The sequence below is a fragment of the Barbatula barbatula genome, assembly GCF_947034865.1.
Source record: "Barbatula barbatula genome assembly, chromosome: 10".
NCBI classification, from domain to species: domain Eukaryota; kingdom Metazoa; phylum Chordata; class Actinopteri; order Cypriniformes; family Nemacheilidae; genus Barbatula; species Barbatula barbatula.
The window spans coordinates 4,371,634-4,398,883 of NC_136773.1; the positions used below are offsets into that span (position 1 = coordinate 4,371,634).

The window sequence follows — 27,250 nt, forward strand, 5'->3', positions numbered from 1 at the left end:
TAGATACTGTTTTTATCGTCTTGTCTTTCTCTCTGTCTGTCTTTCTTTTACCTGTGGATCTTCAGGATGATTCTGACACCCAAGGCCCCGGAGGTAACACTAAGAATTAATGATTGATTGATTTCTAGATAACTATTGCAGTGCTCTCACATTATCCATCATGTTTTTACAGAGTTTAAGAGACCTTGGGAAAAGTCAGCCACCATGCCCAGGTAAACATTTATTATAATCTATGACACATTCAAATGGTGAACATCTCTTTGGTTTGGTTTGGTTTATGACTTCAAGGACCCCAGCCCTTGAAAGTGAATGTCCATAGGGCTGTGTAGTTAAAAGTGAAGTGTATATACAGTACATGTTTTAAACAGGACCAATTCAGCACCCAGAGGTCTGGATTCACCCTCTTTCTCATCTCTCAGGTACCTGTACTGCAGTATCTTCTCATTTGGTTGCGGTTTAATGCTGTAAAACCTCGCAGTTCCCTGCTTTTACATACATTTACACTCATTCACCTGATTATGTCATACAGGAATTATCCACTGCTATTTATACAAAAACACTCAGCTTTAATCTGTATTGTGTTATATGTCAAAAAAATACATAATTAATCTAAATATATAGTACGTCAAAGAATGTATATGTCCTCTTATACCTAAAGTCTTCTGTTACATGTTTGCAATTTTAACACAATAATTGTCAATCATTACTTATATTTATTAACACACATCAGTAATTGTTATATTATCATTTAATATAATAAAAACCGCTGGTTTGTTGTACAAGTGCATTTAACAATGGCTGAATTTCATGATTATGTCCAATGAATATAATGGCATATTATGAACACAAAATGTAACAGTAAATATAATTACATTCATGCAGATTAACATTGAATACACTCCCTAAAAAAACCTTTTCCATTTCAACTTTGCGTTTGCAAACTAAACTGGATCAAGGCAACTTTTCCCCATTATTTAACTGTAGTAGGGGTTTCTGATCTTGTTTGTCAATGTTTGAGCTGGTGTTTGCTTTCTTTAACTCTTTTTAAACCTGTAAAAATCCTTTGGCCTTCTTTGACATTTTGACAATTCTTTATTTTTCTCAGGCATGGGGCTGTTTGTCTGTGTCCTGCATGTCTATTTTTGTCCACAGGGGGCTCTGTGTTACTCAGTTTTCAATGTATGTGCACCAGCACATCAAAGCTCTCTCAGCATTCATGGCTAACATCTTAAAACAACAGTAATCAATTAAACAAATCCTATTAGTTTAACTTTTTAATTCTACAAGGTTACAGCTGAGGAACCCTAAATGGTGCCTGGAGTATTTTTAATTTCTAAAGTGTATATGGAACATGGTAGTGCCATTATTCCATTTGAAGCCATGGACGTGAAAAAACTTTGATGTTGTTTGGTTTCAGGGTAACTTTACAGGTATTTTTATGCTGGTTGGAACAGTTTCTATGGTAACGGTTACTTTAGGTCATTTTATTGCCAATTGGGATGGTGTGCAGAAGATTGCTTTTTCTCCTTTTATTGTCTTCCCTCTTTATTTGAAAATTTTTCCCTCATTTCATTTATTAATACATTGTCTTCCTACCCTCACAGGATGAAACCTGTAAGCCAATCAGTAGAGGCCGAGAGTGCAGAAGGAGAGTCAGAAATGGAACGACTTAAACAGGTCAGAATTTCAAATAAAGCTGATAACAAGCCTACATTTAAATTTTTTGTCTCTTCCCAGAAGGATGCGTTCAGTGTTTTTTCCCCCATTATATTTACAATTAAGTATTAAAGTGCCTTACTGTATTAAGTAACTTCATGAAGTAAGGACATGTTTTCAATATAGCCATATTTTATGGAATATCTGTTAGTATACTCCGTTTTTTAACAAAATGTTGTATTGACTAAAACGCATCTGAGATCTAATTTATTTTATAGTTTTATATATCTATTTTGTTATGGATTTTGGTTATCTGCCTTTGATTTTGTAGGAACTGCTAGAGGAGGTGAGAAAAGAACTTCAGAAGGTTAAAAATGAAATCATTGGAGGTAAGTGTAATACATTGGCCAAAAAAGTATAATATCGTGACAGTCCTTTTAAGAAATGTAATAATTGGGGTTAGATTGAAATAAACAATTGTAAGTGTTTTTGTTCATTTTGTTTGTTGTTGTCTTTTACAGCCTTTATTCAGGAGTTACAGAAACGAGGGTCTACATAGTCCCACTGAAATGAATGGGATCAGCTCCTGATTTGCCCAGGGATACACACACACATGAACACATGTGCCCCTAATCATTACCATTCAACCCAAGATGAGATTTGTTGTAACTAGCATTTTCTCTGCCATTTGTTTATTTTTCATATTCCACCCTTTATCCTTTCTTCATTTAGTCTTAAATCACATCACACACATCTCTCTTCATCACTCACGCTTGTTTCTTGTAATCCACAGTTACATAAAGCCAAAACATTCTCACAGTAAACTCTGTAATTGCCTAAAGTTATTTGTATTCAGGGAAAGTTATCATATCACTTATCCCAGTGACCGTAATGGCCATATGCAGATCCCTGTATGATCGACAGGGCTATGAGACACCACTGAGGTGTAACGAAACACACGTGCAGCACACAAACAACAATCCATCCAACACACTTTCTGTGACCAGACCACCATCTCAGGTCCCTCTCCTGCGCTTTGAATTAGTATTTTTTTGCACTTCGAATTGGGATTTTAATATCAGGTCCTGATTTAGCGCATGTTTCTCGGTTCTAAGAAAAAAAGATTTCTGAGTCATTTGAAGTTTGGAGCTTTGTGTTGTTTGTGTGAATATGTGTCTTTTATTCACATCATCTTCTCATCTCACCTCTGTCCGGTGGTCCTAAAACTTTCTCATAACTTCTGCCATCATTTGAGATATGTTTTTAAACCTTGTGTTGAGATATGAAATATAACAATGGCCATGATACGTTTTGTCACTTGGCCATGCCAAACTGCCTTGGAAAATGCATATAAATAAAATATATATAAGATATATATTTGTTTTGAGGGAAAATGATAAAAGACTTAGATAATGTTTCTATTTTAATTGAAATAATTGGTGAATGGGGACTAATTGTGATTATAATGTTTTCCTTTCAGAGATTATTATTATTATTATTTTGGGGGTTCTGTTATCGTTTTGTTTCTTTTTCTATAGAGTATAGGCTTTTTACACTGAAATATAAAGAAAATGCATAGAGACACTGGATTAGATGCCTTTATAGTCAAATACAGCTGCTTCCTCTACTGCATTTGTGTCTGCCTCTTATTTGTACCATTATGGATCCACACATCGCAAGATGACATTACAGCCACTGCAATCATATTTGGCTTGTCTAATAACATATTTTATTGCTTTTTTATGGTGTTATTTATTATACAAAGATCTACAAAGATGACTATTATAAAGCATAACCTGCACCCACATATTTTGTAAAATATCCAAGCCCCTGGGCTGAGGAAAACATGTTTGGAACACATTGATTGTCCACATACACTGGGCATAATAAAGAACACTCTTGTTATGAAATCCAGGAAACAATTTCTTTGACTATATAAATGTTTTGCAGCATGACCAAGAGAGGAACAGTGGAAAGATAATGAGCTGTTGTTTCCTGTTATGAATAGACCAAAGCAGAGTTGTCAACAACTGCCGCTTTACAACCAGAGTCCTGATAAACACATTTAGATCAAGTTGAGGATCAGAATAACCTCAACAACAAGCCAGGCTAAGGGCAATAACAATACACACGTTACTATTCTTCAGATAAAATCTCTTCTGTATTTTTTTTGTCGGTTATAATTTCTTATAATAAGCTCCTTTGGCTCTGTTCAAACAACACTAAGATGAACATTCTTTTGGTATGTAAAACTATTTACCATAGATTTATTATAGCAAAAGTGTAGCAGTTGTGTTTTTTTGGCAGATTTACTACCATTTGTATTGACACCAGTTTAACTACATATCTGGTTCAGCTATGGTTCCTGTATGGCAGTATGTTTGTTGATTTAAAAAATACCATCGTAAATCTTTGGTTATACTGTAGTAAATCCATGGTTATTCATTTTTATTGGTGTTGTACACACATATGCTGTAAATGTACACATTCCACTATATTTAAATGTATTTCCATCTTAATATAGTCAATAACATGTTAAATGTAAAAAAAATACATGTTAGTATTATAATAACTTCTAAAGGCTCTCAAAATATCGCAATGACTAACAAAACACTGTAGTAATTTTAGTAGTATTTTCTGCTATTGTTTATGTATAAACAATATGTGGAAATTCTAATATTTTTTGTAAATCTGAAAACAGACGTAATTTCAGCTGGTGTTACCACACTTTATGAAAATATATTTGTTATTCAACGTACACTAATGTTTAAATGTTTAAAATAGTAGCAAATACATTCTTTTGAGTTTAATTAATTAATATGAGTCATTAAAAATGTGATAACATATCAATGAAACATACAACATTTCCCTTTATTGCAGTGACCTTAAAATTAATCACTTTCATATCAAAATACGGTAGTGTTATATTTATAGATAAAAGAAAAAAACATTATATATATATATATATATATATATATATATAACTGCTATGAGATCCTTATAACATCTATAACGTTTTGCATTTTGGCATTCACTATTTTTCCCTTAAACAAAAAAAAACATTTTCCTTTAGCCTGTTTTAGGTTGTGAGAATGGCATTTCATTGTGAAACCATTTTTCATGTACAAGGGTAAATATAAAATAAATTTGTAAAATAGGTTAATATTTTTCATCTTTCAAAATATATTAAACATACAACACTTATAACATAATAACAAATAACATGATATCATATTTGTAATATCCATATCTTAAACAAAAACAAAAAAAGGAAGGAAGAAAGAAAGGGAAGAAAAAAATACATTTTACATGAGACAATAAATAAAAAACTTTAAAAAAGGGATTAAGAGCACTGTAGAAGTCCATTTTGGCAGCTTTTCTGTTTGCGGAAACACTTTAAGTGTTTCAAAGTAAATGTTGTTCATCTCCACTTTAAACAGCATAATATTTGGGTTTCCTTTGCAAATAAAATAATAAGGTTTAAAATAAAAATTTTGCTTTTGGCCATCTTAATATTTTCATAGAATAAAATGACATCCTTTTTCTGTATGTTAACTTTTATCCCACATAATGACTGAAAAACATGTGCTACATCAATAAAAAAACTGGTATAGATACATTATAAAAAAATTATGTATAATATTATCTGTACCAATAACAAAAAACACAAGACTCTTTTTGTAAATATTTTTTTTGAAGAAATTGATTTGTTGGATAAATTATATGTATTAATGAAAAATATACTTCACTAACTTTATTTGTTATTATGAGTCCAGACTATTTTCAAACTAATGTTTTCAAAAATATTATTCCAATGTTGTTTACTTTGAAATATTGAAGGACAATGAATTAAACTCCTGAAGAATCTATTATTCAATATTTATTTTCATTTATATTAACACCGTTTAAACTATTTCTTTCTTAAGGGTTGCTTCTTGTCCGAGTCCGCATTACTTTGCAATAATCGTGAAAAGCCTGCGGGGAATCCGTCAAAATAGTCCTTTTCAAACTCGGACGACAGAGATGACGTCACGCCGAGCGTGTGCTGAGGTCATTTCCTGTTTGTGCTCCCGTTGAGTCGCTAGACGGAGGCCTGTCCGCGACACCAGCACCGCCGTAAAATCACTCCCAGACCTACGACGAGGGTGAGGGTTTAAAGCGCTAAACGCGTCGGATAAACACCGTGGGATGTGTTTGAGCGTCCGTGCTCGTGTTTTGGGCGCTTGAGGGGGAGTTTGTGAGGAGAATCTGGCGGTAGGTGTTGTTATTTTTGGGGCAGCTGAGTGGTCATTGGCAGAGTTCAATACACACCAGCTCGCGAGAGGAATAAACTCACACTTTACACCCCCAAACGCGTTGTTTTCACTCAGCTACATGGACTTTTGAAGATTTTACATAGCATTTTACCTACCGGACCTAGGAAAACACAATTGAAGGTAAGTGAATTAACCCAGCGATGATTGATGGCTAGCGTGTCGTTTAGCCTAGCCCCCTCTGTCTCTCTCTCTCTCTCTCTCTCTCTCTCTCTCTCTCTGTGTATTTAAATAGGACTGTATATTTGCCATTTGTTTTGCGGAACTGTCAGATGAATCCGTATGAACGTGTTTCTTTGGGTTACTACTAGACAGATAAACCGCATTCCCCGTCATAACACATGTGCTCATCCTTACGTTTGCGTTATATAACGTTACCAGTGTAATAAATAGCAGCACACTTTCGATTAATATAAACCCGGTCTCTTCTGCATCTTGCGCCACTCTCCTGTTGAGCTATTTTCAAGATATATTTGGGGGAGTCCATTAAGTAAAAAAAAGCCCAGCTGATTTTGTGGACATGAGAGATCGGGCCCTTTACACGCGGTACAGATGAGTGATGGATGTGGATCTATAGGACCGAGTCGCTGTACTTACTGTATGATCGATCAAAGTGCCTTATTAATAGACCTGCTATCCGGTTCTTCATAACAACTGTGCTTGTATGTCTAAAACGTCGCGGCTTTAAGGTTAACGTGGTTAGATGTTTGACCGCTGTTGCATCCATCAAGTTTGAGAAGTTCTAAGTCAAATTGGTGTGTGAATGTTATTGAGGTTGAGTGAGGTCAGGTTTAGGTCTGGAAGCTCTGCACTCAGCACAGAAAGTGTGTAATCATTAGTCTGTTGAAATGGCCCCAGCTCTTGTTTGTCTTTCTCCTTTGGACTTCAAAGCGTGTCTGTGTGTGTATGAGGGTTGTATAAAACTGAGAAAAAAGAGGAACGGGCATGCAGAACACTGACCAACTGTGCACGCACACTAGTTGCACTAGTCTGCAGTGAGAGAGACAGTCGGTGTGTGTGTGTTAAATGCCTGCTGTGCTGAGCAGTTGTGTAAGGGACTAGCATGGGGGGGTGTCACAAGGTGGGGATTTTATATTGCAGGGATAATCCAGCGTTGTGCCCATGGTGATAGAATAGCATGCCAGACCTGTGATGCACTGCGATGCCAAGAAAACTGCTGTCATATACTGATCGTACTTTCACAACAAAAACTAAAATAAATTACTTTTTCGTTATTGCGTGTTTTTAACGTTTACTGTCCTAAATCATTTTAGAAAAAGTCGATTTTAGAAACCTAATATAGTTTACCGTACATTTTTCTTATCATGAAAACAATATGCTGACACTGCATGTAAACCAAACAAACAAAATCAGGTATGTGACAAATGTCAGCGTCCTTGGATGAAACCTGCTATTTGAAACGAATTTTCAACGTCCATCTTCATGTTTAATTGCCTGGGCGCTTGCAGAACACAAAAGAAGATATTTTGAAGAATGTTGGTGAGTGAATGAGTATTTTTTTGTGTTCTATGGAAGAAAGTCATAACGGTTTAAAATGCCAAATATGTCAATAAATTACTATCCCTTTAATATAGTTTGAGTATTATAAAAAATAGGGCCGTTCAATTTTTATTTGCATACAGAATAAAAGTTTGTTTTTACAAAATATGTCTGTGTGCTGTCGCTACACACAGATAAACACATACATGTTTATCTAAGAAAAATACAAAAAATGAATAAATGTTTAAATATACACACACACACATTTAGGAAATTTGTGTATGTATACGTGTGTGTGTTTATAAATACAAAATAAATATGCACAGTGCACAGAAATGTATTATGTAAAAACAAACTTTTGTTTTGGATGTGATTAATTGTTGAATAGTCCATAAAGGCAATGTATCCAATTAGTAGGGCTGTGCAAAATTATCGATACAGCTGACTATTGCGATAATTTTTTTCACGATAGTGTATCGATAGTCCAACCTATAGTATCGATACCTTAAATAAGTCATGTTTTGAATGGATTCAAAATGACGTTTCATCGCATAACCATTTTTTCCGTTCCTGTTGATGTCGCTGTGATTCGCTGTCATACGGACAATGTCTCAAAAGTAAGCGGGTGCGAGAAAGCAAATGGCGTAAAGTAGATTCATTCATATAATATCACCAACAAGCTTCCGTATATCTTAGCTCGTGCAAAGAAGTCGGTGGTGTATTTTATTTGTAAGGATTTGCAACAGTGTGGTTGAAAACCCCGGCTTCGGGCATATGGTGAACACTAGCTGTGTTATGTGATTCCGATTCGCAGGCACATAACGGACGTAGAAGTACCCGGGATTTACGAAGAGGTAAAAAAATCCCTTAGCTCGGTAGAGCGAGTGACCCTGACTTGCAATGCATCGTATGTTAGGATGACATCACAACCACAGACACGCGCAATGCATGAGACGAGCCATACTGGCATAAACATTGCGGAGTTACTGAAAACTGCACTGGTGGAGTGGGATATAAAAGATGAGTCATACTGACAATTTCAGTTTTATGAATAGATTTTAATGTACTTTGTTTTTTATTAACAACATACTGAAAAAAATAAGTTTTTTGTGGCATTTGCATTTAAATGTTTAATGACTAAATATGCACTTTAAACATTATATGTTCGCTGTTCAGTAACACTGTGTAAGCAAGATGACAAATACCTCTTATAAATAGCTTTGTTAATAAAATCGAATGGAATCTTTTGTGTGTGCAGAGTTATCACTATAATGTGATGAACATACCAGAATACCATAGATTGTACACACCAACATGTATTTTTAGCTCACTCTTAATTTGTATTTATTTAAAACAAATGATTGCAATATATCGAACGTTTGTATCGTATCGAATGTATTGTGATATATTGTATCGGGACCCATCTATCGTGATATGTATCGTATCGTGAGGCCCTTGCCAATACACAGCCCTACCAATTAGCCCTCTCCATCCATATGTAACTTCTTCTCTTACTGACAGAGACATTTTTGCAAGTCTGCAGTCAGCAGTTTAGTGGTCACCGCAGGTTAGCAGTTCAGACACACTGCGATTTTGGTACAAGAATTTGGGTATGTTAAAAATTGTACAGATGAAATGCAACACGTCGCATCCTGTGTGAATCGTTGTACCTCGGACAGACTGCCAAACTTGACTGACAGCTTTTTAAATAATCTTTGTCTGTGGCTTTATCAGTAAATATTGGTTTGGGTTTAATGCAAGTTATTTGATTATATCAGCATTTATTTGGCATGTCATGCTCTGCGCTTTAACAGTTTGAAGATTTGAAATGTTCTTGCAAAAGTGTATTGGTTATGTCGCAGGGCTATGTGTGATCTGGAAAAAGATGAAGTAACTTAAAACGTCATCTTAAATTGACACATTACATATATTTTCACTTTAAAATTAACTTAAAAACAAGGTGATTTGTCAGGTAGTTCAGTTAAGCTTACCGGAGGCAGTGCTTTTAAATGTTGTGCTGTGATCAGCAGGCGTCTTGTTCAGCATACAATGCTCTGTTCGCCTGTGGATCCAACCGGCTTCAATGAAATCTAATTCTCATCTCCATAGTGATAGAGATGTTCTCCAGTTTCCTGTTGGAAATGGTTTAAAAACACATTGCAGAAAATAAGGGAACAAATCCAAACAAATTCTAACTTGCTGCCCACATCCAGTATGTATAGTTTGCGGAGTCAGTATATCTTTTTTGTTTAATTGGAACAAATGTTGTAAAATGGCTATTTAGCCCAAAAGGATGAATAGGCTAAATTAGGCAAATAAGTTGTATATATGCCGCCACCTTATTATACAAATGGGTCAGCTCAACTTTCTACCGAAAGACCCAAAGTCTGATTCTCTTTCAGCATTTACAAAGTCTAAAGATACACCCTGATCTTAGATCAGCACTTTGTATCCCGCATAGAAAGCAATTTCTATAAGAATACTAGACTCGGCACTTAAAAGTCATTCATGCAATGTATTATAAGCACAGAACATTTCCATTAAGAGTTTTATATGCATCATCGTGACATGACATGATTCCTCTTGCTATTCACAGCTGTAGTTCAGTATTGGAAGTATGTGACAATGGGTATTATTATTCTGTAAGATAAAAAGTAGGTAACTTCCACAGACTCTCTTCCGTTAAACATGAGATCATCTGAGATTTGACTGATATATCAGTGCTGAACGCTGCATTTATGGCAAGTTTACATTAGAAACATTGCTGAACAGGTAGCATTCCTGTAGGGCTAGTCAGGTAGCCATTTGGGGAACACTTGGGTTAGCTCACTCAATAAGTTCACAAGTAAATTGTATTATCTTGTAATAATTGTTGAATTATTACAAAATGATTTTCAGGGACTTAAGCATATTTCATTTTCATGTTTTGCCGGTTGTAAAATTGGCATGATTCTGCTTTATTTGATGCTTGGTAAAAATTCTAATTTTGCTTGACGTTGGTCTAATTGTGTTATCTTATCCAGGTGAGTTCAGCTCTGTGGTAACAAACGCCAGCTTGACCCGAGACTTGGCCCTCCCCCAATCTCCCTGCCACCCTGCCCTGTGCTCCACACAGCACTTCACCCAGTATGAACGAGGTCAGCGTCGTCAGGGAGGGCTGGCTCCACAAGAGAGGTGTGATCTAGTTATTGACCCATCTGTTGGGACGTGTCTCACTCTTTTTTTGACCATTCTTTATCTTTTAGCCTTCGCTGTATCTCTTCCTTATCCTGTCTTCTACTTCCTTGTATTTTTTCCTGTCTGCAGGTGAATACATTAAGACTTGGAGGCCCCGATATTTCATCTTAAAGAGTGATGGCTCTTTCATTGGCTATAAGGAGAAGCCCGACACGTCAGACCACAGTCAGCCGCCTCTCAACAACTTCTCAGTCGCTGGTATGTCTCAGTCTGCCATTTAAACATCTCCACAAACACACACTGATTTGTGTTTCGCACAAGGGTTCTTGTAGGGGGTGTTGTATTTTTGTGTATTGGTGTTGTGTTTAGTTATTGGTCTTGAGGTAACTTACCAGGTTTTGTTTACAATCCGACTGTTTCAACACGTTGTTCTATGTGTTGGGAAAGTCTTTGATTTTGCAATTCTCTTTGGTGAGACTAGGGGCACAAAAATTGCACACTTAACACAGAACTACAGTATTAAAATGACAAATTACAATACAATATGAAAAGTAACTACATAGCAATATTAAACTCATTACATTATAAAAAATGGTGTCAGTACAATGCTCTAAATATTTAATTGTCACCATATTCTCTAAAGAAATCACCCAGTAAGAGGAATAACTGAATCTGTACATCAAGGCAAAAAAACACCATTGTGAACCTGTTACAATTTTTTACAGAGTGTCAGCTGATGAAGACTGAAAGACCACGGCCGAACACATTTGTCATCCGCTGCCTGCAGTGGACCACCGTTATCGAGCGCACCTTCCACGTGGACAGCAATGCTGAGAGGTGAGGACCAGAGATGCTTTAAAGAGTCTGACTAAACTCAGACGTCTCTGGCAGATGAATAGAAGAAAGTTGAATGGTGTTAATTAGGAAAGCAGATTTGTTAGTATCTGCCAGCTCTTTGCCAACAATGACTTCATTATTTAGGTTTAGGTCATTTTTATACAATTGAAATGGGATGTTAAAATAATAAGAGAACCCTTTATTTGCTTTGTAAAGTGTTTCTTCTCTTTAATGATTGATGATTTTTTCATTGCTATTCATTCAGAGAGGAGTGGATACGTGCAATTCAGGCTGTGGCCAATGGGCTTAAGTCCCAGGAAGAGGAGGAGCCAATGGAATTTGGTTCTCCTGGAGACAACAGCTTGGAGGGGATTGAAGCCGCCATTGCAAAGTCCCGCACCAAAGTAGTAAGTGATCTTGAGTACCTTAGGCTTATATTTGCATGATTAGAATAAACAAAACTGTAAAAAATAGCAGAATAAAGCAATTGGCTGCTAATTTTTACATTACTGTGGTGCGAAAATTGCATTTAAGGTTCACATTGGAATATTTTATTCTGATTGGTTGTTTTGGGCATTCAGCAGGGATATTTTCACACAACGACTGCTTAAGTGTTTAATCATCCATTGTGACACCGATTTACTGCGTAGCTTTATTCATTTTTGTGGTTTAATCGAATTGCAGCTTAAATATGTAATTTGTATCTCTGTTTATGTTATATAATTATCATCAGTATATGAGCCATTCTACAGAATTCCTGCACACTGCTGTCACATTTAAAAAGCATTCAAGTATTCAAATCTTAGTTGTTTACTAAGATCCTCCCATCATCTATTGAAACCCACAATAATATTTATAATGTCAGTAAGCTTAATATACACTGCTCAAAAAAATTAAGGGAACACTTAAATCACACTACATTAGATCTCAATGAACAAAATATCCAGGTTAAATCTCTTCACTTACATACGTTCCATAACTTGCGAGAACAAAATAATGTGACAATGGTCAATGAAAGCCAAAATTGTAAACGCATTCAGGGCAGGAATTACAGTAAAATCAAATATTAATAAAAAAATTATAATATTGGCTCTTTCAACTTTTAAAGTTTTACCACAGTAACTCATAATGTTTGTCAGTAATGTGCACGGCCCTAAGTGCCCGTATGAACTCCCCGCAATGTCTGGGCGTACTCCTGATGAGATGGCACATGGACTCCTGTGAAATCTCCTCTCAGACCTGGATCAGAACATAAGTGAGCTCCTGTGCAGTCTATGGTGCTACTTAATGGCTTTGGATACATGAGATCCCAGAGGTTCTCCACTGGATTTAGGTCTGGGTAACGTGAGGGGCCAGTCAATGTAACCAATGCCTTCATCATCCAGAAACAGCCTAGAGACTCTAAGGTTGTGTATTATCATGCACCAGGAGGGATCTGCACTGCACCAGCATAAGATCTGACAATAGAGCTGATGATTTCATCCCAATATTTCATAGCACGTGGAGGACTGTAAGACCCTCTGAGAATGGTCCTCCACAGACCACCCTTGTTGTTGCCTCTCCAGTGTACCTGTTGTCACTTTTATTTGCACCAAAACAAGTGAAAATGGTTCACAATCACTTATGCTTACTTACCGGGTTGATAGTCCTGGGGTAGCTGCCTTGGTGTTGAGCTGTGACGATCAGGTGTTCCCTTTATTTATTTGAGCAGTGTATAAAAAAATGATCTTTTATTGGGTACTTTCAATTTCAGATTGGTGTTTTGAACCAAAACCCCTAAATTTCAAGTTTCAAGTTTAAAATATAGTTTTGATGTTTAAAAAAAAAAGTGAAGATAAGGATTAATCATTTAAAAATATTTTTTATGTAAAAAAATATGTGTCCCGGATTTTCGTGTCACTACCGAAACCGTGTATGTTTTAGTCCATTGGCTGAGTCTGATTTAAGCCCTACATTTCTGATCAAGACTTATAACTGTGTCCCTCTCTCTAATAAAGTACATGGTGAGTAGATTGGTCTTACCAGTTTGTGTGAAACTTTGGGCGTTATTCCATAAAATGTCATTTTTATGTGTGTACATCTGTTCAGAATTGTGCTTGCTAACCATGTGCTGATTATCATATTTGAGCTAGGCTCAAAATTATTCAAATTTATCACTACCAAAACAGTCACAACCGAAACATATCACTGTAATGACAAAAGGTTTTCAGCAGGGACAAAAGGGACACTTAATTCTTTATTTGTGGAAATAAACAAAACTCTGTACAGTTATGCAAATCATTAGCATTAAGTATGTTTTAGTATTGACGTAGTATATGTGCTGGCTGCGTATGTGCAACATACTGTAGTTAGTTATTTGTATTAACATTAAATGTTGTAAGTCTGATTCAGCTGTAAAAATGTTATATTGTGATCACTACCAAAACATTACCATCACTACTGAAAATGCGTGTGTCACGACCGAAACATGGGATGTTTTGTCAAAAATTAAATATACAAAACTGTCAACAGAGATGTTATGATAGTGTTTGGTTCAATGCAATAAAGTAATGAATTCTTAACTTTGAAATCCGTATGATCCATTTTATGCCTTTAACAAAGAAATATTGATTAAAAATACAACAAATCCCATAAATTACGTTTGAAATATTGTTAAAATTGTAACTGTTATTGATTTACATAAAAGTAGATTTATACAAAATCTTAATATGTAAATATAATCCTTTTTATTAAAGGGGTCATAAGACATGTCTCAGGTTCCAAAGCTGTTGTACTCACGGGTATGTCCACCTTGAGTATACATTTGGGCAGTCTCTGTCAAATCATACCACGAACTGACGTAGATTTGTGGGGTGTGGTTACACAAAGAAATTCAGGCAGGTCTGTGTGAGCATTTGTTTTCAGATAAAATGCATCTTTTTTCCGACACTTTCATTTTTGTAATTTAACGTGTCTAATACATGCATGGGCACCTTATAACACACAAAAGACAGAGACAAACACGTATACGTGCCATATGACCCCTTGAAATGATATATTATTGGGTTTGGAATTGAGAAGATTTGTGGAGAGGAAGAATATTTAAAAACTTTCTGAAATTACAATATGAAAATTAACTGCACAATTAGAATTTGTTTTTAAGATGTTTCCAACTCTTATTTTGCACCAATTCTGTAGAATGACCCATATAGTCATACAGTATTGTTTTATGATCTTTTTTTTTTCCTAAGACAATGAGTGATTTTGACTACCTAAAACTGCTGGGTAAAGGCACTTTTGGGAAGGTGATTCTGGTGAGGGAAAAGGCCACTGGCATGTACTATGCCATGAAGATCCTACGCAAGGAAGTCATCATCGCTAAGGTGGGCTGCACGCGGATCAAGAATTTTCAAATGGTCTTCAATTGCTTGTTTGAGAGGTGACGTGTTTTTTGGTCTGTTTCAGGATGAAGTCGCACACACAATCACAGAGAGCAGAGTCTTGCAGAGCACACGGCACCCTTTCCTTACGGTTGGTTCATCAAGGCCACTGCTGTTGTTTTACTTGTACAATCATCTTTGTTCCACACTACATTTATTTTTCTCTAAATGCAGACACTAAAATATGCCTTCCAAACACGTGACCGGCTGTGTTTCGTCATGGAGTATGCGAATGGTGGCGAGGTTTGTCACATACGACCATATTTTACAAAAAAGCCAAGCTTTTATTATCGTTTCTCTAAAAATGTTCTACCTTTCTCCTTTTCTCTCCAGCTGTTCTTTCACCTGTCACGAGAGCGTGTGTTTACAGAGGACAGAGCTCGCTTCTACGGAGCTGAAATAGTTTCAGCGTTGGAATATCTGCATTCTAAAGATGTCGTCTACAGGGACCTAAAGGTTTCCTAATTTTTAATACAAATTTTTGTTAAAAACAAATTTACGCGAAGTATGTCATTTAATTTTGTCAGATCATGACAGAATCTGTTTGAAATGCGTTTCTCTCGGCAGCTGGAGAATCTAATGCTGGATAAAGATGGTCACATTAAAATCACAGACTTTGGCCTGTGTAAAGAGGGCATTACTAATGAAGCCACCATGAAGACGTTCTGTGGGACCCCAGAGTATCTTGCCCCTGAGGTACACTACAGTTCTTTCAACTCCTTTATTGTGTAAAACTGTGTTCTACGTACTTAATAAAAAAATATGTTGCTCAAGACTCTTTTGAAGGTAGTTATGAGTTTTTAAAATATTTTGTGCAGTGTATACACTGTAGTTGATCACTAATTACTTAATGTTGATGCAATAAAATGAAATAAACCATAGATTATTCAAATAAGCTTCACCATTGAGGTTACATTAAGAAATACTTATTGAGGAGAGTTTTAATGGGAAAGTACATAAAGAATATTTTTGAGAAGTACATTAAAAAATAAGTCTACTTTTCCTCAAAAGCAGTTTAGAGCCGTTTAGTTTTATCATGCGTACACGATGTATGCTATACTTTAACTTCCCGTCTGTTTTTAGCTATCCGTCAGTTATCCGAATTTTGTTTTGTCATTATTTCGCTCACTTCTTCTCTGTTCTCCCCTGTTTGTCTTTCTCTATGTGTAGGTATTAGAAGACAACGATTACGGCCGTGCCGTGGATTGGTGGGGTCTTGGTGTGGTCATGTATGAAATGATGTGCGGTCGGCTGCCGTTCTATAATCAGGACCACGAGCGTCTGTTCGAGCTCATTTTAATGGAAGAGATTCGTTTTCCCAGAAATCTCTCGCCTGAGGCCAAAGCCCTGTTGGCTGGCCTGCTCAAGAAAGACCCTAAACAGAGGTGAGGGGAGCTTCTCCTAGTTATATAAGTATATATAGTGCTTGAGTTGATAGACTTTTTACTACATGGATGTTTTAAAGGCTCGGTGGCAGTCCTGATGATGCTAAAGAAGTGATGACACACAAGTTCTTCAGTTCCATCAACTGGCAAGATGTCCTTCAAAAGAAGGTAAAAGCATCGAAAAACAATGCAGATATTCAGCCAAGAGTGTTTAAAATGCGTCATCTTTTCGTTTCGTCTGCAGCTCATCCCTCCTTTCAAGCCACAAGTGACCTCAGAGACGGACACGCGATACTTTGACGACGAGTTCACTGCGCAGACCATCACTGTCACGCCTCCTGACCAATGTGAGTACCTCCGTCTACATGTGAGAGCTCACGAAACACGCTCAAGTCCGTGCGAAAAAGCCTTTCTCTTAACCAGTCTGTCTTTGAAAATGAACTCCGTGGCGTGAGAAACGACTAAATTATTCAGCACAGCTGTTTGGTTTTTAAAACTCTTGCAAGTTTGAAATGTGATTATGGTTCTGAATGTATGATATGTTTCTGTAAAGGAATAGTTGGGTAGCTGTCTCTGACATGTATTGTCTGTGTCGCATACAGATGACAGTCTCGATGCGGAGGACCCGGATACACGCACACACTTCTCGCAGTTCTCCTACTCAGCCAGCGTGCGGGAGTGATCATCCTCTCCCACTCTCTCACCCTTACCAGCAAAGCAGACGCCCCTCCCATACACACACAAACAAGGACACATGCACCAGCAGCCCGGCCTCCCAAAAAGGAGCGGCTTCTAGGCGGGACTACAGCATCTGTGAGCGTCCTGAACAGGTGGTACTTTCTGGCCAGTCCTGGTTTCCGATTGGCTTTTCAACACGCCAGTCATAGCCTGACACTACACATTGCAACACAATCCACCGAATACATAAAAAAACATCCAACCAAGAAGAGAACGCCTAGCCACCAGCAGGTTTCAGGACACGCACACAATCAAAACACTGGACTACAAGACAAAACCCCTCAACTATTCCACACACTAAATCAGCTTGTGGGAACTCGCGCAATCGAATCATTCGGACGTTTCCCACAGATGGTCACAGTTTTAAAGCCATATTTCTGCAATCGTACAAGTGCTCTTTCTGGAACTGGCTGTTACCAATAGTGTTAACTGTTTTTACAGCAGGAGTACTGATGGTGGGTAACAGTGCTGTTTAGCTGCCGGGCGGCACATGGAATGCTGGCCGTTCGCGTGAATCTGTGTGAATGGATGCGTGTTCTCTATCTCCATCTTAAACCGTGTGTCTTTTCGTGTTTTGGTTTTGTACATGGGCATAGGGAGTAGAAAGGGGGATGGGATCGATCATGGTTTCATGGGGGAAGTCGCACACTATAGATATAACGTTTGTATTTTAAAGGGAAGAGAGAGAAAGACAGCTTAAGCTTGTAAATAGGGAGGCCATGGTTTCCTCCCCAAACTGGGAATGTTCTGGAGGGGCATTTTCCAGTTTTAATCTGCTGCCCCAGGGGTTTGTTTGTTTCAAGATTAGCGTATCACACAAACTGGCCATCATGTTGTCATCATTACCTCTACAGTTTCGCAGGCATAATGCTGAGATTTGAATGTCCTGTTACTTAACAGCAAAAGCTACCGGTTAGTAATAAACCCACCCCCTATAGCAAACTGTGGAAACGTGAAGCATGTACCAGTGTGCTACACCATATTCATTGCAGCCTTTTCATTTCTCCTTTTTCCATTAGTGTAGTACAAAATGTGTAGGATGTTTGAGAGGAAATGTTCAATTTCATCTCCAGATGTGTAACGTTTGTGTCATTTCTTTGGACAGCAGCTGTCAGAACACATCGCTTCGTGTGAGTTCCTTTTCTTCATTTGCCTTTTTAAATATGCTTTGTTTTCAACATCGAACTGTTTCGTTTGTTTTGTTTTATTCATTATTTTATTGGATCATTTGTTTTTTGTTCTTCCTTTGACCTGAAATTAAATTGTCTTGATAAAATATAAATATATATATATAAAATATATATTACAATAGTAACTTTTGTTTCTTTTGTTCTTGGTTTATACATCTGTGTGTGTGTGTGTGTGTGTGTGTGTGTGTGTGACTGGCTGGTCTCGGTATATATTTGCAACCAGAAATGAAGTTTCCATTCGTTTTTTCTGATATAGCTGTTCTTGAAGCATGATATATTTATTACCATCCCTCCATTGAAAACGTTTTCTCACTCGTGTAAAAAGCTCCTCACTGATTCAACAGAAGGGCTCAAGCAAAGTGCTTCTGTAGGACTGATTTAAGATTTGTTTCTAAATCTGATGAGCCGCATACTCGGATTGAATTTGAGGCCAAAAGTGTTGTCTAGGTAGGCAGCTCACTAGGTTTTGGGTGTGAATAGATATAACATTGCACCAGACATGCGCACTGTAGTTCACATAATTTCATGATGTTCAAATCTTTTTTGGTCTGCCATGGTGATTTCACCATTTTACCTTGTATATATCTAAAGGACAAATCAGCTTTGAAGTGACATTATTTTGCAGCTTTAACCATCAACTGTTCTGTTCTTGAATTTTATGAACAATCACGAATGTCATCATTGAAGCTCAGTATGCTTTTCTTAGTGATGGGGATGCAAACATATTGGGGAGACTTAAAGTATTTAGCAATCTTCAGAGACATTTTTTTGCTACAAAGTGGTATGGGTTATGTTTTGCTATTAGGACATACATGCAAGTAAATTCTTTTAACAAAAAATGTGTGTGTGTGTCTTACTCTACCCAAAACCATATATGTACCCACTCGATCCCCTACTCCAGTAGATCTTTCACCATGGAACATACAGCTTCCGTCCACCAGAGGGCAAACTTGGGCTAAGAAATCCTAATCTCTACATATAGCAAAAAAACATTCCTTTTTACTTGAGGCAAAACAATGACCTTGCTGTACGATATTTTCAGTTAAGATAACTCAAACATGACTAGACTAGACTCTACTTTGTAAAATTGGGCAATAAAGTATTACCTTTACAAATCTTTTATAAAGGTCGTCTACCTGCCATACAAGTGTGCCCCAACAACATCTATAAAACACTTACATAAAATTCCTTATGTAGTGTTAATAAATGAGCCTGGTTTTCCTGAAGGGGCTGTGCATTTTTTAAAGGAAATTTTGTTACTGCAAAAGTTTGAAGACTAAAAAGTTATGAAAATCCGAGACAACACGGCCCATTTGAACACGTTTGTACTTTTGACTTTACTATAAGCCTATAGGTAAAATATAGCATTTGTGACAACTTGCCCCACTTAGGTTTGATAGGAACCCAAGATGAAGGCTTCATACATCATACATCTTTTATTATCATTAAATTTGGAAAAGAAAAATCTATGCTATTAGATTATTATAAATACAAGTCGTTTTTATTCAGTTAACGCTAAGGACATCCATAGCAACAGCCTATCAGAAAATGTGGCAACAGGATTGGACAGGAGGTAGTTTTAAGGCGGAGCTTAACGTAGGGTTAATTAGTGGCACAGGTGTTAATTAACCTCTGGCATGTCACCTTGCAGCAGCAGTAGTTTCATTGCGTGAAGGTAGCTGCAGTGTCCACGAGAATCATGGCTCGAACTGGGTTTTGTGATTCCAGGCAACTGTTGGACCTTCATATGGTAAGACCAATAACATTTATGTTTTCAATCCTTAACATTGCTCATTTTCTGCTTGTTACAACAATCCTCTCCACAATTACCAGCTACTATTTAGCAAAACACTCTTTTCCAACAGGGTACAAGAGACGATGGTGAATTTAATGACCACGTCTTATTTTTAACTGCAACTTTGTGAATTGTTGATATTCTCATTAGTTTGGTTCACAGTCATGTATACGACGTGCAGACCTATGAAGTGTAAATGCTTTATCAATCTATTGTTTATGAATGACAATGTTTTGCGCACACAAAGACTGAGGAAAAACAGCTTCCCCTGAGAACGTGGGCAAACTCCTGTGTTCTGAAGGAGCGCAGAGTTTTTGAAGGCGAGGAGGTGCGACCGGGGCAATGTTACAAACACGAACAAGAGAATAGATGGGTAATCTGAGCTCTCTTATTTAAAAAATGGCTACATTTTAAATTCTATTCTCAAACAGCATAATCACCAGTGTTGAAATGTATCAAATTGACTCTCACAGTGTATATATAATCCACACTTCGATTGTTTTTTTAAATAAGAAAAATGGTGGGGTTTTTTTGCCGTGAAAAAACATTTTTGAGGAACCGTGATGGATTTTGTTTTCATTATGCCTGCCGTTACAATGTAGACATTTGAAAATGTTTAAAGGGTCGAAGGCTTCCTATTTCTGCAGAGGATGGGATCATAATGGACTATGCTCAACAAGATGAGTCTGCTTCTACAGGTGATTTGCCTTCTGGACAAAGTCATAACAAGCCCCATAATATTCTGACCATATGACTTGGGTCCCTCCTTCAAGGGAAAGTTTACCCAATAATAATTAATTCCATTTACATTTCAACTCACTCTCATTGTCGCAAACCTGTATACATTTCTTTGTTTGGTTGAACACAGATATTCTGACGAATGCTTGCAACCAAACAGTTCTTGGACCACATTGACTTTCACAATAGGAAAAATGACAGTGGTAGTCAAAAGTGCCCCAGAACTGTTGCTGTCCTACATTCCTAAAAATGTATTTTGTCAGAACAAAAAAACTACAGCAGTCAATGGGGTCAAAAATTGTTTTTCAGTTCTTCCGAATATCTTGTTTGTCAGAACAAAGAAATAAACACAGATCTGAAACTCGATGGTGAGTAAGTGACTGAACCATCCTTTTCAAGTGTCAAGTTAAACTCCAATTTAATTGCATAAATTATGCACTGAAGTTTAATACCTGGGTTTACTTTTTACCACCCATTGTATATGTAATTTAAAAAATGTAGACCTTTTCAACCTGTTGTCTGCTAGATGTCTATGAAGAAGAGGCTTTGCTAAAGTATCTGCACCGGTTGCCCGGTACTCCTAGTCTGCGAGAATTTATGCCTGGTCTTCTGCGCAGAGAGGTCGAGGTGGCCATCAGTAAGCTGGGGCTTCTCTACGACAAGACCTATGCTTGGGACATCTTCACAGACATGATGGTGAGGATACTGCACACGACAGTTTATTTTGGACTTAAGATGCTGTGTCCTACACTGTGTGTTGTGTTTTGGTCACAGAGAAGTCAGCTGCTTTGCACTCTTCCGAACACTGACCTGCCCAAGCCTTTCACTAACACTACAAGAGCCATCCTGGTGGATTGGCTAATTCAGGTCCATGTGAGTGCTGCAGATGCAATTTCTTATTTTTAGTTTTGGTGTTAGATGTAAATGTTGTTTTTATCGTGCTTTTGTCATTTATATCAGTTGTTTAGTTTTGGTAGCCCCATTTGCACGTGCCTGTGGACTACATTCAAAATAGCGAAGATGCACGATTAAAAGACTGGAAATGGGACTCGGGCCTTAGAACTTAGAATTAAAAATTGTCCACACTGGATGCGGAACGACACTGCAATCCCATTAGAGAAAGTCATCGGCACTTATATATTTGTAATTGACAGACACGTTTGTCTCGTTTCAGGAAGTGTTTCAGTTTTCGGAGGAAACACTGTATCTAGCAGTTCACCTGCTAAATCGAGCGCTACGGCTTATTAAAGTCTCAATCACTGGCCTGCAGTTGCTCGGTGTGGTCTGCCTCTTTCTGGCTGCTAAGAAAGAGGAGTGTCTTTTACCAGAGGTACTAAAGATTTTCGTCTACAAACTTGAACGTTGCAGAATTCATCAGCCTTTTAACTTGTCAATTTTTAATCCATGTTTGTTAGGTGTCCGAGCTGTGCTATCTGATGGAGAACGCTTACAGTAAGAAACAGCTGTTACGGATGGAGAGGAGAGTTTTAACTGGACTCAAGTTTGATCTCTATTACTGCCCTCCACTTCACTTTCTTCTCATCTCTGCTTCTGTAGCACGCTGTAGTGACAAGGTCAGTTAAAACATTGAATTGAGTTACTTGCTGTATAAAAGGGGATGTTTATTTCTGGGACTTTGACTGGCGGCACCAAAGCATGCACTTTCACAGAAAAATAAGACTTTGTTTGGCTATTTATTATTGCTATTATAAATAAATAACCTCTTATATTACTTACTGTATATAGTTTTTAGTTTCCCCTCTATTTACTTTATGGTCATAAATCTTTCCCGTTCAGGTGGTTTGGATGGCACGGTATCTGTTGGAGCTCTCTCTTCTGGAGGGACAGAGTGTGGTTTATCTGCCCGCTCAGCTGGCAGGTGCTGCCCTCCGTCTGGCCCGCAGGGTCCTGCAGGAAACTCTGTCTCCTGAGGGAGAGACTGCCTGGTGTATTGCCTCCAGTATCCATATAGGCAGGTTAGGAAGAAATGACTGCTTATGAATGTTTAAAGATTGTTTGTTCTTTAGTATTCCTCTTTATTTGAGCTTTTAATTAACCCTCAAGCCCTTATTGGAATGAAACTCAAACTACATGAATAATCCCTTTAACCGTGTATCAACAGATTACTGATAGCGTGTTGATGCTTCTCTTGATATAGCGCCAAGTAACTAATAGTGTTAACCATGATTAATATTAGAATATCATAACCCAGCAAAAATAACAAAGACATTAAAGATGTTGCTAGTATTTTGTTTTGGACATTTTCTATGGTAATTCAAGCAAGTGGTTGGGTTTGTCCCTTTTTGACCACCCAGCCATGCGTTTAAGATCTAGCATTTTCTTTGTGTTCCTGGGTGTGGTCTCAAACCCTAAGAGTTTCTTTTCTCTGAGTGCATTGTTACTGATAAAAATCTTCATTGGATAAGGAGCTTTTATGTAGAATAAAAATGTTTATGGTAACTGTTAGGGGCTCAATTCATTGGAGGATTTGCTCAAATTATGACCGCAATAACATTCTAAAGTTATCAGGGCTAAAAATGGCACATTTCAGACATTAAAATCCTTAAGCCAATAGACAATTCCTGCATAGCACTCCTCTATAGGGAGAATTATGATACAATGTTTCCACTGTTCAGCATTTGGCCAAAAAGTGTTCCAAATCAATGTAAACACTTTGATGGCATTGTGTATCTAAATTTGATCTGAAATACTTATAACATGAGATTTATTTTCCCAATGTTGCAGTGAAGCCATTCTCTTCAGTATAATGCAGATCATGGCCATGTCAGCAGCCAGAGCACATGGGCGTGATACCCGTGCCACCTTCATCAAGTTTTCCACCATACAGACCCTCCACGTCAGTATGCACCCAGCCTTCAAAACCGCATCTGGCCTACTAGGCCTGCCATGCACCCAAACATGAAGCCCCAACAGAACCACAAAGAGGAAAAAGTGACCAAAAGATGTTTCAGGACAGGGGTACACAAGCATTGCTACTGACTGACTATAGCAAATAATGTGATGCTAATGTCTGTGAAATTTAAAGTAATTATTTGAAACTGCTTATAGGACTGAATTGTTAACTTTTTATAGCAATCTTATGTCACTTGATGTTAAAAAAAAGAATATCGTATTTATGTCTTTATAGGTTTTAAGTGTTTATCCATGCTTTTGGTGAAAACCTTTATATATTGGAATAGTTATGGTGTCTTATGGAATTAAAGCACTTTGAGACATTAAGTGTTTTTAAGTGGTTTTGCCAGTCTATTTTTAAATTGTGCAAAATAAAAAATGAACTGTCTGCTTTGGAAAACTGCAATGGAAATCCTATTCTCTTACAACCTTGTTGTCTTTCTGTGTTCAATTCAAAATGTGTCTTGTCATTTGAAGGAACTGTGCACGCCGCTTCTCACACGACATTTTAACGGGCCTTGTGCAATCAAGGTTGCCAAGCCCAATAGCACCACTCAATCTAAAAGTGTGGACAGATGTTGTGTTTTTGCTGGTAGAATGGGATTTCTATCCATACAAAATAACTTTCCTTAGTAAACAGACTTGGGCAAATGTAGTTTACAACAAATCAGCGTGTCGTGCTGGATCAATTAACTATTATAGCTTCAACATTGTCAGCATGCAAGGCATTTGAATGATAGCAAAGATAAATCTTAACTGTAAAATGTGAAAATTTATCATTTCATTAAAACAATTACTGTAGATGTGCCCACTCCTACAGATGCACAAAGAAACACACAATGGACCATACTGCTTCAAAAGGGTTATTCCGGGTCATTTCTGCTTGCACACTATTTCATCTGTATTTATGTTATATGTGCCCCTTTTACATGCATTACCCCTTCTTGCAGCGGTCAGTTCGGTAAGAAACTGATTAAAATGACATTTCACACAATCTGTGTGTATAGGTTACGTGGGAATTTAAACCCATATGACGTCGCCTGTTTGTAACAAGCTCCGGTGCACAACTCCAAACATGTGCGCGCCAGCCTCTCCTCGTTCATATTCACATGTCTGCGCACACCATCGCAGCCGATTGGCTAAGAATAGCGCGATGCGTCATTCTGACTTAGAAGAACCACGTGGCGCTGTAGTAGAGCAGCTGAGCGCTGGCACATTTGAGAGGCGCGTGACGTTTGAGTGAAGCGCAATATTTCAGCCATGTGCTTTTGATTCACGAGACTTCCGCTGGGGACAGACACGAAAAGCAAAACGGGATGATCAGAGGACAACATTTAAAAAATACCGAAATATTATTCTTTAGTTATTAACTATTTCACGTGCTTTCCCTTTTGAACATAGTTTTACTAAGGTTACCCGAATTATTTGTAGTGAAGTGGTGATCAGGACGCCAATTATTCCACTTTTAGTATTATAAAACCAGGGCTGGTAATCCCAGAATAGCACGTGTCGTGGACGTCTTTATCCTACATTAACGAATTAAAAATGACATTATTATATCCTTTATGAAAAGGAACCATTAACTACAGCCATAAAGGATCTGGGTTTGTTTGTAGTAAAGCCTTAAATGTAATCTCACCACACCTCCAATTAGCAAAGGTTGTAGTAAAACTAAATACAAAAGGTAATACACTTTCATTAAACTAAGGGCATGCATGAGATGTGTAGCTACTCATCAGAGTTTGACACCCCAGCTAAGATATTAATTTTAAACTATGACGTTCAAACAACAAACGGCGTCTCATCAACAGTCAGTGGTCACAATTAGAAAACATTAAACACATGTAGAGCCAAAATCTAGTGCGTGGTTTCGTTGCCACTCCTCCGTTTTTGTTTCTTTTACATTCGGTCTCGAGCTGTCATCCATCTCGTCCCTCCTCTCCACGTGCCTGCTGATTATGGAAGGCCGTTTTGGCAAATATTTCGTTAAACGTAACGTGTACAGACGTGTATGCGTTATTGCGCCTAAAGATGTAAGGTGAATTCCAAATCACGCACTTATGCACTATTCTACGCTATCTTGTAGCAGAAATAGCGTGAGTAGTGCTTTTGCATAGCAAGTTCTCAAAAAAAGTAGTGCACTTTAAGTACCAGGATAATGCACTTTCACTACCGAAAATGTGGAACTGTGACACTTTACACACTTAACAGTCGCAGTTTCACTTACGTAGCGGAAGGGAGGCGGGGCTAACGGACGCTACTCGAGCAAATCTCTAATGATAACGCTTTTAATCTGATGATGACCAAAGCAATGTGGACAAAACTGATGAAAACTACATTAAATATACAATATACAAGTTGATTTTTATTCACACGCATTGTGCCATGCGATTGACGTAATTTGTGCCCGTCTGGGAAACCAGTATACTTTCGGTTAGATACTACGATACTCAAAATTTCACACACAACATGGTTGAGTGCATAGTTTAAGTGCATAGTATGTAATTTGGGACACCGCTGTAATTTCGTGTACAGACGTTAGACGTGTGGACACTTAATTGCGTGCAGACGTAAACCCAAGACTCCTTTGTCAAAATAAAAATCACATCAAGCTATGTAACCCTTACAATTTTTTATTTTAAAAAGGATTTCCTTGTTTACTTTTCATAATTAATTATATGAAGGATTTGTTCTTACAGCACTTAATGCCCGTTTTATTTATACTATGTTGCTTTATAACATGATGATAATGTTTAACCACTGAGTTTCAGTGCATCCCAAAAAAAACCCCAGAAAAAACACTAACCCTCTTCTGTCTCTCAACAGGTATTGGTCTGGCATTTGTTGAAACTAGTAACTTTGTATTAGCACCTATTGTATTATTGCTCCTGTATGACATATCGCTTATTGCTCCCTGAACTCTCTCTAAGTCTCTTTAGATAAAAGCTTCTGCTGAGTGACTAAATGTAAAGGAAATTAATCTGTTTAGGACGTTTAGTAAGCCATTTGTTTAGTAAAGCACCACAGCTTCAGCACTATAAATCTTCTCCAGGACAAAATTATTTGTTTGTACAGTGGATCGCAGTAGGATGCAGAGAATTTGTGCAATTAAAGGTTTGCATAACAGCCGGTACAAATGCAAAAAATGCTGTGCACTTTATAATCTGCATCCATTAATCATTATTTTAGCCATTATTTTAGGGATGCCCTTTCTCCTTCTTCACTAGAATAGCTAATAAACATCGTTAAAAGGCAGGCATTTATGGGGAGAGGGACACTAAATGTAGAAAAATATCATTATAAATGACAGATCACTTATAAACAAAACATATTTTAGCAAAACGAAATATACAATATGCAAATAGTGGTATAATAATATTAGCAGCAGTTAAAACTTTTGTTTGTAATATGTTATACATTGCGGGTGGGAAAAATATTCAACAGATCTGTTTTAGTGGTGTGTTGAGCATCCTCCCGAACACCACTTCCATTGTTTTCCACTGTCCGGCTAATAAAACGGAAGTCTCAAGACAAGAAGGAAGTATGTCAGATTGTTCACTTCCACGTTCAAAAATAAGGTGAAAAGTGT

At 37.4% G+C, this 27,250-nt stretch overlaps 3 protein-coding genes across 9 annotated transcripts in view; all 3 read left to right on the forward strand.

Moving 5' to 3' along the window:
* Nucleotides 1-3,288, forward strand: part of vaspb (vasodilator stimulated phosphoprotein b) — a 34,493-nt gene extending 31,205 nt beyond the window's left edge. The window contains exons 9-14 of one of the 2 annotated variants that reach the window (XM_079466139.1): nucleotides 66-93; nucleotides 173-212; nucleotides 369-419; nucleotides 1,605-1,677; nucleotides 1,988-2,045; nucleotides 2,178-3,288. In XM_079466139.1, coding sequence (XP_079322265.1) covers nucleotides 66-93; nucleotides 173-212; nucleotides 369-419; nucleotides 1,605-1,677; nucleotides 1,988-2,045; nucleotides 2,178-2,215 — 288 coding nt within the window. In that variant the 3' untranslated portion in view covers nucleotides 2,216-3,288. The remainder of the gene's footprint in view (nucleotides 1-65; nucleotides 94-172; nucleotides 213-368; nucleotides 420-1,604; nucleotides 1,678-1,987; nucleotides 2,046-2,177) is intronic. The other variant, XM_079466140.1, reaches the window with a different exon arrangement.
* A 2,387-nt stretch (nucleotides 3,289-5,675) lies between these two features.
* On the forward strand, nucleotides 5,676-18,207 carry akt2 (v-akt murine thymoma viral oncogene homolog 2). Of its 2 annotated transcripts, XM_079465923.1 has the most exons (14): nucleotides 5,676-6,092; nucleotides 10,493-10,643; nucleotides 10,776-10,904; nucleotides 11,372-11,483; nucleotides 11,749-11,890; nucleotides 14,714-14,845; nucleotides 14,928-14,993; nucleotides 15,077-15,145; nucleotides 15,236-15,358; nucleotides 15,470-15,598; nucleotides 16,073-16,287; nucleotides 16,368-16,455; nucleotides 16,532-16,634; nucleotides 16,890-18,207. In XM_079465923.1, exons 2-14 carry the CDS (start codon nucleotides 10,598-10,600, stop codon nucleotides 16,967-16,969), a joined length of 1,434 nt encoding a protein of 477 aa, XP_079322049.1. In that variant the 5' UTR covers nucleotides 5,676-6,092; nucleotides 10,493-10,597; the 3' UTR covers nucleotides 16,970-18,207. The 2 variants fall into 2 exon arrangements, with proteins under 2 accessions (XP_079322049.1, XP_079322048.1); XM_079465922.1 differs by having other exon boundaries at nucleotides 5,732-6,092; nucleotides 15,077-15,358; nucleotides 16,890-17,206.
* A 1,522-nt stretch (nucleotides 18,208-19,729) lies between these two features.
* On the forward strand, nucleotides 19,730-24,644 carry ccnp (cyclin P). 5 transcript variants are annotated; one of them, XM_079466157.1, is made up of 9 exons: nucleotides 19,730-19,965; nucleotides 20,258-20,383; nucleotides 20,633-20,708; nucleotides 21,275-21,444; nucleotides 21,523-21,621; nucleotides 21,923-22,078; nucleotides 22,164-22,322; nucleotides 22,546-22,724; nucleotides 23,494-24,644. In XM_079466157.1, the coding sequence occupies exons 1-9, from the start codon at nucleotides 19,915-19,917 to the stop codon at nucleotides 23,669-23,671; spliced, it is 1,194 nt and encodes a 397-aa protein (XP_079322283.1). In that variant the 5' UTR covers nucleotides 19,730-19,914; the 3' UTR covers nucleotides 23,672-24,644. The 5 variants fall into 5 exon arrangements, with proteins under 5 accessions (XP_079322283.1, XP_079322286.1, XP_079322284.1 ...); XM_079466160.1 differs by having other exon boundaries at nucleotides 19,824-19,965; nucleotides 20,081-20,383; nucleotides 23,494-24,130; XM_079466158.1 differs by having other exon boundaries at nucleotides 19,824-19,965; nucleotides 22,164-22,232; nucleotides 23,494-24,123.
* Nucleotides 24,645-27,250: the final 2,606 nt, after the last annotated feature.